Genomic DNA, 13972 nt, shown 5'->3' with positions numbered 1-13972 from the left:
ATAATGGTCGGAAACTGTTGTGTGCTAACTTTGTCCAGCTTTGTATAGCATCTGATTGTAGACTTGATCTGCTTGGGACTTTTTGTCATCATACAGGACTGTTCTTATTACATATATTTAATGGGTCCAGTGCACGTCGATATTTTGTGTGGGGGTGTAGAAAGTACGAGTACAGTACTGAAGGCCAGGACCCGCAGTTTACTGCCTCTCACTTTCAGTTTGTTTTCTGGCCTAGTAGTGTTTTTTTTCTGTGCCGATCAAGTCAGTTTCTATTAATCTCAGTAAACTTCCATCATACGTTATTCATAATATTGTTTCTTGACACTATCGCATATTTTAGCTCTTTCACAGTATATTACAATGTTTACAGTGGTGTGTGTGTGTGTGTGTGTGTGTGTGTGTGTGTGTGTGTGTGTGTGTGTGTTGTGAAGGAAAGGAATAGTCGACGTGAATGACGGCCGGTCAGTTCTATAAACCACGAACCGCTACTGGGCACAAGGTTGGTGCGTTATGGCACTAAAAAGACGTTTTTACCGGTGCGGAAACAACGACAACATAAGCTGTTGTTTTTTTAAATCAGCGAGATAATGCCGGACAATTTGTGCAAAGTATCAGTACATACACACACGCACAGAAACATGTTGTTTTTAGTAAATTCTAATAACTAGAATCCCCCCCTCCCCCCTCCGTGCTTAATGAGTCACATTTCCCGGGAATATTATAAGGCGTTGGACTGGGAATACCAGATACCAACTAAAGTTTCCAACCTCCCACTGCTAGGAGCCGTGCCTGTGTCCCCCTTTTGTTATTGTGCGAAGGGCCTACACGTCCGCTCACGGGTTCTGTTGTTCATAATTCTGAGAACGACAGAACCCATCGAGGTTGCAAGTGGTGTGCAGTGTACTGTGTACAGTATGCAGGGTGAATAGGCGCAACTTTGTGGGGCCTCATTATATTATTGCAAGTCTTTGTTGTAGCTTGGCAGTTTATTTTTCGCTGGACACAATCATCTTCAATTCTCAGTGCTATGCCTTGAGTTGTGTTCCTAAGTGCCTCTGAAAACTATATGAGTGAATAAGAAATTTTGGCCTTCGTGTCTTTTTAGAAAAAAGGTGAGTATTTATTATTGCCTATAGTTTATATTTAAAAGATGTGTGGTTACTACATGCATTAATAATCCAGGTTGGAGGCATGTAGCATGACAAGCTGCCCACAACCCTTCAGCAACGAAAACCTAGAGCAGACATAGGCAGACGACATCCCGCGGGCCAGATATGGCCCAGCGCGCTCATATGACCTTATGCATTTGCGACCGCCGTAAAACCCCAAACTGAACTAAAACTAGATATGGCTCGCAAGTAGTTACTAAAGACTTTCGTGATTTACCAAAAGAAACCCAAAAACAAATGAAAGCAAAGTAAAAACAACAACAACAACAACAACAACAATAACAACAACAACAACAACAACAACAACAACAACAACAACAACAACAACAAAACAACCTCACAACCACAGTGTACGTGAACATATTTCGCAAAGCCAGTCTTTTTTTCCTAATGACCCTTATTTTTTACCTGAAAATCGAGACGACATTTAACATTATCTAGTCTAACTGTGTTCGATACTGTAGGAGATTACACCAAGATAAATGTAACAAAGAACTGATACAGTAAAATACTAGTCACTCTTCCCCGGTCGCTGTTCCCGGGTAAAATGACGTCAGCATTGTTCCTGGGTGGAAACAATGGATGCAATATATTCCATTACGTGACATTTCTTTAAATAACATATGCTGTCGTTTCAGTTTTAGTTTCATCTTTGAGAGTAAGGCTATTTCAACCGATTTCACCAAAGTTTATCCTAGTTTTAATTTTAAAATTTTTTAGTAAGAGTTTTACGGCACTTGCAACACAATAAGGTCGTATAAGTGCCGAAGATTAGAGGTGTTACAAGAAAGTAACAAACAGAAAATAGAAGGAGGGGAGATAAGGACGATAGACGTTTGAATGGAAAGAAGAAGCAAACCACACCAGAGCACCCGTCAGCCACCCATTCTCCTAGTTTGGTCCACGAGACGTTGGGAATCGCTTAATCTGGCCCGAGACTTAAATACGCTTCCGCATGCTGAACTTAGAATTTAGGGCTTATTAAACTATTTTACTATTGCTCAAGGGCCGTCGCCACAGCCATGACTAACTGACGTGACAAAACAGTTTTGCTGCCACTACTTCTTTGGAGTAATATATCTATTGAAAAAAAATTCAGATTAAAGAATATAAATTCCACTAATTTGAACCCCTTGGGACATTTGTTTTACAAGTGTGAACATAAAACGCTCAAATACGTCAATCAATACACACATGAGTCTGAACAATACACAACGTGATAGACATAGGCAATCCACATGTAAGAGCTATCCACTACGTTGTAGAGCCCTGTTTCGAGCACGGTTATCGTGTCCTGCACAAGGACACTTTAAAACTGTGTGTCGCCGACACAGGGTTGACAGTATTGTGATCTTGAGCCCACTTATAAATATTTACAGCGATAGCCCGCCCCCCCCCCCATTCCCCTCTAGTCCCTTTTAAGATATTTTCTGCGTGCAGTTGTATGTGTTGTCGTTAGAAATGTCTTGCTTCCTGCGACAACACGCGCAAATAAATAAACAAACACACCCGCACATATCTAGGCCCTAGGCTTTTGTGTGGGTAGAGTTCCTTTTGGACCAGTTTACACAACACCCGATCTCTTCTGGACCTGTCAAATAGGTGAATTTATTTAGCCAGGTAGTAATCGGGCACCGGCACAGAACGATTACAGTTACGTGTATTAGAGAAATTTTTCGCTTTTCCTGTGCTGTGTTTTTGGACTTGGCTTGTGAACTGCCCAAAGGTGAGGGGGGGGGGGATTTATATACTATTACTATTTACGTTTTCAAGCGTGCTTGAAAGGAGTGGATTAAAGAAGCTGGATAAGAAAATAACAGTTGCAAAACGATGTAAAACCAAAATGTTTCTTCTGTTCGGTCTTACTCCCATTTCATCATGGTAAGCAGGAGGCAACAAACAGCCGGCCTTCAAAATCGCAAAGTATAGCATATCTATTTCAGAAACTGCATTTGGGTGACAGAAAAGGCAACAAGAAAAATCGATTCCAAAATTGAAGAAAGAAACCGGTGACCACAACTGGTCCAAAAGGGACCCCGCCTCTTACTGGTCCACAGGGAACTACGGAATGGCTGGTCCAAAAGGGATTCTCCCTTTTTTCTCGACCGAAGAAATCCTGCTTTTGAACTCAATCTACCCTCATTTCTGAATCCCACCCACATTCCGATCCATTCATCGCCACTGCGTACTGAAAAGCGACCCTCAAATTTACAAAAATGGAACAGGAAAGCAATGGGTCAATTTTAGAGTATTTCATTATTATACATAGCGATAGAACATACATAAATTCGTAAGCTCTAGTGAAAATCCGGCTCCGTCATGTGGAAAGGACTGTCGAATGTTACCTTCGTTTACATTTTGAGGTCTGAAGAGTGCATGATTTTTAAATTTAATTATGTCAGTTTAGAGCTATTTCACGGTAAAGGATGGGACTGAACGAATACCTCATAATTTGTCCCGTTGGTGAACGAAACTGAACACGCCATAAAATTTTCATGGAGTATGTTTATTTTTTCAAATTCGTGCATTTAATACGATTTGTCTATCAGAAGTTTTTAACATTTAAATTTGAAATGAGTTACAGTGTTATATTTTTAAGATAGTATAATCCAAATGTCCAGACAGTTATCTTGGAATAATAACCCTTTAGTCAGTTTAATAAGGGTCTTACAGCTCTCGCAACTACTTATGGTCATATGAGTGCACCAAACTTAATAATATGTTGTTTGTGTTTGCAACAGTTTAAAGCAAAGTTAAAGATGTCATGGTAAAAATGCCTTTTTTAAAGGATTAAAAGATAACAACAGCAATTTACATTTTCAAACAAAAATTATCTGCCTTTTAGAGTAAAGGCTTTTATAAGATCGAGAATTCTGTTGGGATCAACAAAGGAGAACTAATCTTTAAATTCTGTGCATTTAAAATATTTCCTCCGGGTCTCCCCAAAGTCCGGACAGTCTATTAGTATTTGTCTACTGGTAACAATGTCACCCAGTAAAAACAACTTCGTCTCAAAGGTTTTTATTGGGCATTACACTGTGGATCTTATTTTTAAAAAATGTTTGCTACAGTGTTTCTACCACAGACTGGAGGTGCGTTCTTTAGATTATTTTTTAAAAACTTCTGTCGGGAAGGGGGGGGTTGCTCTCCGTTGATCCGAAGAGAAGGGATAAAGATTCATTCGCCGGAAGATCGACCTGATTGTTTCATCGGATGCCATATGGCCAGGCAGCGATGTGAACACAATATTATTTTTTATTGTACAGTCAAGGAATGAATCTTCAAATGTAATTTAATTATTTGCGGGTGTAAGTTGTAAGATTGTAGGATTGGTGAGTGGAGTGAGGCAAAACAAGGAATCGGACAGAATAAGAAAAAACTGATTTCGGACTATTTTTTACGGAGTCCAATACCAAGTCAATGGCAGAGGCCTCTGCAGAAAAATGGAGACATCGAGATGAAGCCTTCTCTGGTGTATATTGTTTGCGGACAGGGCGGCGGTGCCAAGAGGGGCTTCGATTTGAAGCCATCTGTGAAGATTTGGTCTGCATTGGGGTATTTTTTAATGAGTGTTTAGTATGTGGATTTGAATGTTTTTTCTTTGAGCATGATTTGTAGTGTGTGGCGAATTCTAAGTCTTCTTTTGCCTTCTCAAAGTGCCACGAAGGGGGGTCGGGTAAACGAGATTGTTCTGTCTTTTTTGGAAAATGTCTATGTTTTTTAAGACCCTTTAAGGGCTCTGCTGAGGCGGCCGAAAGGGGTAATGAGTTTGTTGATTTTGAATTCATTTTTTGTGTCTGTATTTGTTTTAAAAATGCAAATTGTGAGCTGAGATTTCAGGGGTTGAACTCTGTTATAATGCGTACTGTAGTGAGGGTTGTGTTCACCTGAACGTTAGTGGTGGTTTGTTTTCCTCGACCTGGAGGCTGTCCACTAGTCAAGCCTGGATCGGACAAGGGAACTGTAAAGGTGGAGGAGGTGTTTGGAGTCCACGCTCCACTGCGTTGTTATCTATTATCTATTTGTGGTGGCCGAATATTGCTATTCAAAAGGCTTTTTAATGGCTGCATCGATCGACATGCGGTTTTCGCCAAAATATTCTTTAAAATATTGTGCAGATCATGACGCCCTTGTTTTTTTTCAATTTTGAGACAGTTTTGTTGCAAAAACCTAAATTTCTTTATTTGACTTGAGCGCTCATTTGGCTTATCGGGCACTGTGCTTTCATGGTTTAGGTCATATTTACTAGAAAGAGTTCAGTCAATGCAAATTAAAAATAGCTTTTCAAAGCAGGTCAGGCTCGATTATGGAGTTCCACAGGGGTCCGTTCTTGGACCAGTGCTCTTTACACTATATACACAGCCCTTAGCAAGCATTTTACAAAATCATGGATTGAATTATCATTTTTATGACGATGATTCCCAAATGTATGTTAATGGCACCATTCAAGGTCTACCAAACATGATTTCCATCACTAAACAATGTTTTTATGAAATTAAAAAGTGGGTGACAGTCAACAAATTGAAACTAAACGAAGAAAAGACAGACATCATTCTTATAAAAAATCCACGATTAAATAAAGATCTGGAAAGTGTCAACTTTGATTTATATGGGCATATGATATCTAGTAAAGAAGTTGTCAGGAATCTCGGTATATATATTGACCACCACTTATCAATGGGCTCGTTTGTAGGATCCCTGTCCAAATCCCTTTATTTTCAGCTGAGAAGGATAGGCCTAGTTCGAAAGTACTTAAACGAAGAGACCACAAAAACTCTGGTAACATCTGTTATCCTATCTAGATTAGACTATTGTAACTCACTCCTAGCAGGTTTGAACAACAAATATTTGAATCGTTTACAAGTAATTCAAAACAATGCCGCTAGACTGATAACAAGATCTAAAAAACGAGACCATGTCACTCCATTATTAAAAGAACTGCATTGGCTCCCTGTAAAAGAAAGAATAATATTTAAAATCTGCGTCATGTGTTTCAAATGTGTAAATTAAACTGCTCCTTTTTATCTACAAGAAGTTATCAGTATATATAAACCAGGGAGAAACCTAAGATCATCAAACGATAACACCCTACTTGTGACACCTGTAAAATCACACAAATCATTAGGAGAGAGATCTTTATTATATCTTGGTCCATTTATGTGGAACAGATAACCCATGAAACTAAGACAAATAAAAACACTTGATAGCTTCAAAAGACATCTTAAACGTTTTCTGTTCCTACAGGCCTATCCTTCATAAGCTTTTAACGCTGTCTTTCATTATAGTTGTTCTGTTCCTATGTCTGGATGAAAATAGTCTGTGTGTGTGTGTGTGTGTGTGTGTGTGTGTGTGTGTGTGTGTGTGTGTGTTTTGATTTGATTTATTTAATAGAACTGTATTATGAGTTACATTGACATTTGCTATATTTATAACTTTAAGAAAACCTTTATGTTCTTTCTTTTTCACTTCTTTTCCTTCCCATACCATTGTCGTAGTCTAAGTTATATATATATATAACCTTCATTCAACCCCATACCCCTGCGCTAGTATAGTAGGAACAAATCTGTTTTATTTCTCCTTCAGTATAAAAGAACAAGAGATCATGACATTTTAGTGATTTTAGTAAGTTACTGTGCAATGTGACAACTTTTCCCATTTATTAGGAACAAACCAGTTTCATTAAAAAAATATGTACAAAGTTTTTAAAATGCACAGAAAATTGAGGTAGCCAACCCGGTACCGGTACTGAAACTGAGGGTAATTTGCCATTTACAAAAAAAAAAAAAAAAGTTTCATTCAGATATCTAGATTCTAGATATAATGTTTCACATGATTGTCGGTCATGGCGAGCTGGAAAAAAAATGCGGGTATAGAACAACGAGCGCGGGGAGGTGGGGGGGGGGGATGCGCAACCCCCCCCCCCCCTGAAAATTAATAAGGGGGGGGGGGGGGCTCTTATAGGATATCTTATGCGGTGTTCACACATATAGGAGTAGAGTGACGAGTAATTCCCAACAGGATAATGCCAAATTCGGGTTTAATCGTGACGAACATCAGGCCGTGACTGTTGACATTATTGTGTCGGTGAGCACTCGGGGAGACGCTCGCCGACCAATAATTTAGGACGGCGAGCATATTGCCGAGCGTCTCCCCGAGGGTTTTGCTGAGCAATTAGTTTGAATACTGGCCACTTGCTGCGCCATGAAACGCAGCCGCCGGGTAAAATTTCATACGCCGACAAACTCGCGGTCCATGCTGACCATCTTTGCGATCCATTGCCGAGTTAGTCGGCGTGTAATGTTGTAATATATAAAGAGAGGGGCAAAATGTTTGTGCTCATTCATTCAACATGTCTCATATGACACAGACGATGAATGTATACTTCATGTATACATAATAATAGTGCCCTTGCTGTTGTGCTGGTGCAAGAAGAGGAGAAGAGGGGGAAGAGGAGGAAGAGGAGGACCTGTTGGGTTCGACAATGGCTGATAAGAACTTAGGACAGTTTGAGAAGCTGAAGGCTGAACTGCAAGTTGAAGATGTAGCATCCTTCAGGAACCTCCTCAGAGCGTCCCCAGAGTTTTTCCAAGAACTACTGGAGAATATTGGCCCCACCATCCACAAGGCAAACACTTTCTGGAGGCAGTCACTGGAACCTGACATCAAGCTGGCCGTCACTCTTTCGATACGTGGCAACAGGAAATAGTTACATGCTCGTCGTGTCAACTTTTGCACGCCGTGATTGAGTAACTCCGACTCGCCATGCAAGATTTTTACACAGCGAGCAATAGTTTAACCCGCAGAGTATGAAATTTAACACGGCTACCATTCAGATATTGTCGGCGTGTCACTGTCTCTCGGCAACGTATGCAGTTCTGGTCGGCCCTGACAGTCAGGTTGGAAGAGTGGCTACTACACGATCTAAATCGATGGTCGGGCAAAAACACATACATTTAAAGAAACAAAGTCGAGATTTTGGAGACATTTCAGCGAACAAATGGACAAACACTGGGATATGTAGAGTTTTTGGTGTGCAATCAAGCACTTTTTAATGTATTTCCACAAAAAGACATTTATTCCTTGTTACACCCCCCCTCCCCCCCCCTTTGTATTTTTGCTATTTTGGACATTTCAAGTGGAACATATTATGGAACACACTTTTCTGAAAGAATTGGTATCACTGACCATTACAGAAGCCGGAAAATGATCTCAACTCTTATCTCTTCTGTTTCGCTAAGAAATATTCTCTTCCTTTTATGCATTGGGTGGGTGGTTGGAGGGTGCCACAGACAGGTCTTACTTCTTTCCTTCCCTCTAGCGTTTCTTTCTTTCTATCTTACTTTATTCTCAGCACAAAATGACCATTATTGTGTCGATGTGCTTCTCTTTACACAAAAAAACGAAGGTGCATTGGTCATTGTCAGACCTCGACGGACCAATTATTATTATTATCATTATTATTATTATTATTTTTATTATCATCATCATCATCACCAATAATATCCTCTGTATTATTAGAACAAGGCAAAGCTATAAAGAGAAATCGAAAATGATCAGTGACTCTAACGTTGTTGAAGAGCTTTTTGTGATCATAATATGGCTTCCTTTACTACAATCAGCTTAAGGCTGAAAAAGAAGAAGAAGAAGAAGAAGAAGAAGAAGAAGAAGAAGAAGAAGAAGAAGAAGATGAAAAAGAAGAAGAAGACCGTTTCACTCAATTACCAGCTTGCTAGACAGACAGACAGACAGACAAGCAGACAGACAGACAGACAGCCAGCCAAACAGACAGGCAGGCAAATAGGCATACGACAGACATTTAAACCGACAGACAGACAGACAGACATACATACAATCAGACAGACAGACATACATAAAGACAGACAGACAGAAAAACAGATAAACAGATTGAAAATACAATTAATAAGTGTTGTCTTCCATTTCAGCTGTATCCAGCCATGATGATCTCACAGCTGTGTCTCCTGGACCAAGTCCAGACCGTGATAATCCTATCTGCTGTGGTCTTCGGTTGCTGTGAAGACACAATCGACAGAGGTAGCGAGTACCTCAGGAAGGGTGCAGCTGTGACCCGGGGGCACGGGAATCCTTCACCTCGAGGAGGAAATCAGTCGTATGACCTTGTGACCGACAGACGGCAAGACACCAGTCACGCATGTCACCGTATGCGGGGTACAGCTGTGGTTCCTTGCTCGCCAGACCCGTTAAAACCTTTTCCTCGGATTCTGGAAGATTTATTTGACTACGCCATGCCTCTTGACCGCTTCCATTGCGGTGGTTGCATCTGCTTCAACGTGTCAAGAAAGGTAACTCTCGTGGATTGCAACTATAAGCACACCTACATGTCTTTAGACACAATCCCTGGTTGGCTTCCCCCGGAATCCCAAAGTCTTGACTTGTCTCACAACAGGATAACGCAACTGATATCGCAGAACCTCTTCCTCTACACGACAGCCTTTGCTTTGAATATTTCGACCAACAGGTTAAGATCTATAAACGGGACTTTTGCGGGAATATCCAAGGTTCAGAGTCCGCTGACTGTTCTGGACATCTCCTGGAATCCTGTGGAGACAATCACAGACGGTGTCTTCCATCATTTCCCAAACCTTACACATTTGTTCGCAGCTCGATTACAGTTCCCGCAGGTCACGAATTTTACCTTTGCCGGTTTGAGCAAGCTAGACGTCTTAGACCTTTCTTACGGAACCATTCATCACATCGAAGCAGGTGCTTTCCAGTCTCTTGAAAGTCTTACCGTTCTTCTTCTCACTCATAACAGAAGGCTGTCGTACTCCAAAATGACCCCGGATCTCTTCAGGCCACTGCGTCAGCTGTCCATCTTGGACATCGCCGGTGCTTCAGGAAGCGACAACGTGCCAAGTTTAAGTTTAAGTGTGTTGCTTAATCTGAAGGAACTCTATGTGGACGGTATTAGAAACCTTGAGTTCGGCCCGGAGGTTAAAAACCTATCACTGCTCTCCACTTTGTACATCGGGAAAAACGGTTTCTGCTCCGTGGAGTCCATTACAGTGGAAATGTTTGAAAACCTTGTCTCGTTGAAGAAGCTCTTTTTATATGAATGCAAACTGAACCCTGTACATCCCGTCTCCTTGGGATCATTACAGGATTTAGAAGAGTTTACGATCCACAAACTAAGATCGCATATGACCATTTACCAAGGGCTGGCCATAATTCCGTTCTTAAACAAAACAAAGTTAAAATCTCTCGTCTTTCAACACTTTCATTATCTTGGGGGCTACCGCATGACTGCTATAGGTTACAACGAGTCTCACTTGTTTCAAGGCTTGTCCCGATTGGAAATATTGAAAATAGAAAGTCAAAATATTTACTTCGTAGAACCTAGATTTGTTGAACGTTTGCCCCCAAGCCTAAAGTACCTAAGTTTTAAGGACAACCGACTGCATCGAGTGAATCTTGTCAGGGATGTGCTGAGCAAGGGAAAGCTACCTGGATTGTTGGAATTTGACTTAAGCGAACAAAATTATGACTCGTCTTTTGATCTCCACCGGGTCAACAGAAGCAAGTGGAATGCTACGCAAGCGATAACGACAGATAACCAGTATTTCTGTTCCCTTAGAATGTGGCTCTTGACTCAGAAACTTAGTCACATGATCACACAGCTTGAGTCCAGAATCCCTCGAGTGGGCTATTCCAACAGACCCAAAAATCTGACTCAGTCATCACCTCATTATCTCTCGAGATTCCGAGCAAACAACGCCTTCCGATTTGGTGAACAAGTCTTAGACCCGTCATCTTCGTTTCTCGTGAAAGAGGTCTATTTTTCCAATGCCTACTTGAACTCATGGAGCAAGCTGCGACTTCCGTCCTCTGTCGTAGTTGCTGATCTGTCCGATAACAAATGTGATAAACTCACGACGGGCTTTCTGTCTGAACAGAATCATATGGAATTTTTGAATCTGCGGAGAAACTATCTGGGCAACGTTCTGGCTTGGGACAAAGACGGGGAGACATTTGCACGGGCCTACGTCACCACCTACCTAGACCTCTCACACAACTCCATCTACCAGCTCCCGTATAAAGTTTTCCAGAATATGAGTAAGGTCAGGGTCATTGTCCTCACTGATAACCATCTGCAGGTCCTGGACTTGAAATTGTTCCACATGACGTCACTCAAATTCCTGGACCTGCGCAGAAACTCGCTGTCTTGGATTAGCAGACGTAGTTGTGACCACCTAGATACCATAGCAATGAGCCATGGGGTCACTTTGGCTCTTGAGGATACACCTTTGCCGTGCACGTGTAATGGGCTAGAGCTATTGCGCTGGATCGCCTTCACACAGGTTCGAATCCTGGACCGGGACTTTCTCCTGTGTCGCAACGAAGACAACCAAATCCATCCCCTGGGAGACAGCGAAGCTCGATTCCGGGAAATGCGACGCACGTGCGTGTCACACGCCTACATTCTGGCCGTGAGCATTTCATTGGTGGGTGTAGCTGTTGTCATTATCGTTTGCGGCCTACTGGTCAGATACCGATGGCGACTGTGTTACTGGAAGAACATCTTCCTTGCCAGGTATTACGGCATGCGGCAGCGAGACGGGAACAATACCCAGTACAAGTTTGACGCATATCTTGTACACTCAGAAGACATCCACGATTTTGTCATCACCGAATGTTTCCGTGAGCTAGAGGATAGAGGGCATAAAGTGTGCATTGAGGACAAAGACTTCCTGCCTGGCTCCTTCATCCCTTGCAACATTGTGAGCGCTGTTCAGAGCAGCACGTTCACCGTCCTCATACTGTCTCCCGGCTACCGCGACAACGATTGGTTTGAATACGCCCTGCAGATGGCGCTCATGGAGGAGGCCACGTCTCACCGTCAGGTTCTCCATCTTATCTTATATCAGCCCATGCAGGACGCCCAGTTGTCACGTGACCTTCATAAGTTGATGTGGCAAGATACGTATAGCGAGTTCCCTCCCCCTGACTGCCAGCCAGAGGTGAAGAAAGTTTTCTGGGATACCTTCTCCCGATTAATTGGACACACGTCGAACCCGGAACAGCATCCTCGACTGGAACTGGAAATATGATGATGAGTATTTTTCCAAGACAGTCGACGTCTTACGAACGCAAAACTGATCTCTGGAGTGTGGATCAAAATGAACGGTATTGTTGAACCATAGAGGAGAAGTTTTACGACACTACAAAGTATATATAAGTTGATACCACTTTCTACACGGAGCGGAATTCGTACAGGAAACAAGGTCTGTCTAGTCTCAAGACAATAGCAGAGTCAAAATTGGGATCTAATGATAATCAAAAGCTTTCATCCATACTGATTGAGAGGCGTGATTACGCAAAGTTGTATTAACTATATAAGCAAACCCATTTTTGTTAAGACTTTAAGAATGTGTTACTGTATTTTTAGCTTTGATAAAGTATATTATTTGCAATGAATCTTAATAAATGCTGTTGATCGTGTCTCAAACATAAAGAGTGATGTAAAAAAATGAGCATTTTTAATTAAGGACGAGAGCGCAAAGGTGAAACTTTGTTACATGTATAGAGTAACGCACATTATGAAAGCATGTGTGGGTCTGTTTGTGCGTCGATCATTTGATTTAGAATATTATAATCTTGGTACAATATGTATAGGTTATGTACATATTACACGTGCGCTGTGGTAAAGAAATAAGAAAGATATAGCGTCAATTAAAAGTTTTAGCAATGGTGGATTCATAAAAGAAACAATACGTCTCGTGGAGAATCACTCTGAGGTTCATCCTGTTGGAAATGGCTTTCATTTTTCCTAATTCCTGGAAATATCAGACGCAATCGAGTTTCAATTTTAAAAAATAATGACTTATCATAATTGTTTGTGCTTCATTCACTCATTAAACATGTGTACTAACTTTTCTTCCCAATACTGTTTGTTTTTATGAGTGTCAGCACTTTCTACCAAGCAAGCATTGAACAAATATTTCATGAATAGTTATAACTTGCTTAGTTTTCACCGTTTTCCTGGGTGATAGTGACCAGGATCTTTTGTTTTAGCTCAGAAAACTTTGAGTCATGTGTTACAATGAGTAGGCCTACAGTTTCGCTACCACGTAATAGCGTCAGCGTCTATGTTGTAGAGGTTCGGTTCTTTGTATTTTGCGCACAAAAGATGCAAATTCATTTCCCGAATGAGAAGATTTTAAAAATCGTCTCCGTCTTTCTGTTGAGACGTCTTATCTCTTTCAGCCTGGGTTGGCCCTGACAGGCAGGTTTGAAGCAGCCTGTCTGCTAAATGATCTAAATCGATATTAGCAAAGAAGGTCTACAATTACAATAACTTGTTTTACGATACAATAGTTCAGATTTTCATGCAAACGTCACCCTGTGTCATGTTTGTTTGTCTCAATTAAACAGTACATTGAATCCCTCCACAAAATGTTGATACATTAACATAACTTCATACAACAATATCTAACGGTTATTACTTACGTCAGGATACATTTTCCTCTTTCCATTTTTTTTTTTACATTTTATCTGTGGCTGCATCCCAAATTGTAAACAAATGAAGCTCTGACATTGTCATTGACGCATCCTGGGCAACTATTATAATTGTTCTCCTGGTGAGGCAACTTGACTTGAACAGTTTTCAATTAAGTTGACAGAAAAGGTCTTTGACTTTGAGACGATAACAATACATGCTGACAGGTTAGACAACGTGGAAAATATTTTTTAAAGTTTTATGTAGGGATCTTTGACGTCAAATCATCCCGCAGTGACTGATAACCGGCTCCCTTGTGTGGGACAGA

The 13972-nt window shown here is 41.1% G+C and overlaps 1 protein-coding gene across 1 annotated transcript; it reads left to right on the top strand.

The window, feature by feature from the left end:
- The first annotated feature begins 793 nt into the window (after positions 1-793).
- Positions 794-13595, top strand: LOC101845714 (toll-like receptor 4). Its single transcript, XM_005105998.3, has 2 exons — positions 794-1112; positions 9113-13595. Exon 2 carries the CDS (start codon positions 9125-9127, stop codon positions 12254-12256), a length of 3132 nt encoding a protein of 1043 aa, XP_005106055.1. The 5' UTR covers positions 794-1112; positions 9113-9124; the 3' UTR covers positions 12257-13595.
- Positions 13596-13972: the final 377 nt, after the last annotated feature.

This window comes from Aplysia californica, unplaced genomic scaffold, assembly GCF_000002075.1.
Source record: "Aplysia californica isolate F4 #8 unplaced genomic scaffold, AplCal3.0 scaffold00506, whole genome shotgun sequence".
Taxonomy (NCBI): domain Eukaryota; kingdom Metazoa; phylum Mollusca; class Gastropoda; order Aplysiida; family Aplysiidae; genus Aplysia; species Aplysia californica.
Note: the sequence above shows the minus strand (reverse complement) of the source record. Positions and strands in the feature narration are given on the sequence as shown.

Coding starts and splice junctions, on each gene's coding strand:
- LOC101845714 (XM_005105998.3), top strand. CDS start 9,125: ATGATGATCTCACAGCTGTGTCTCCTGGACCAAGTCCAGACCGTGATA.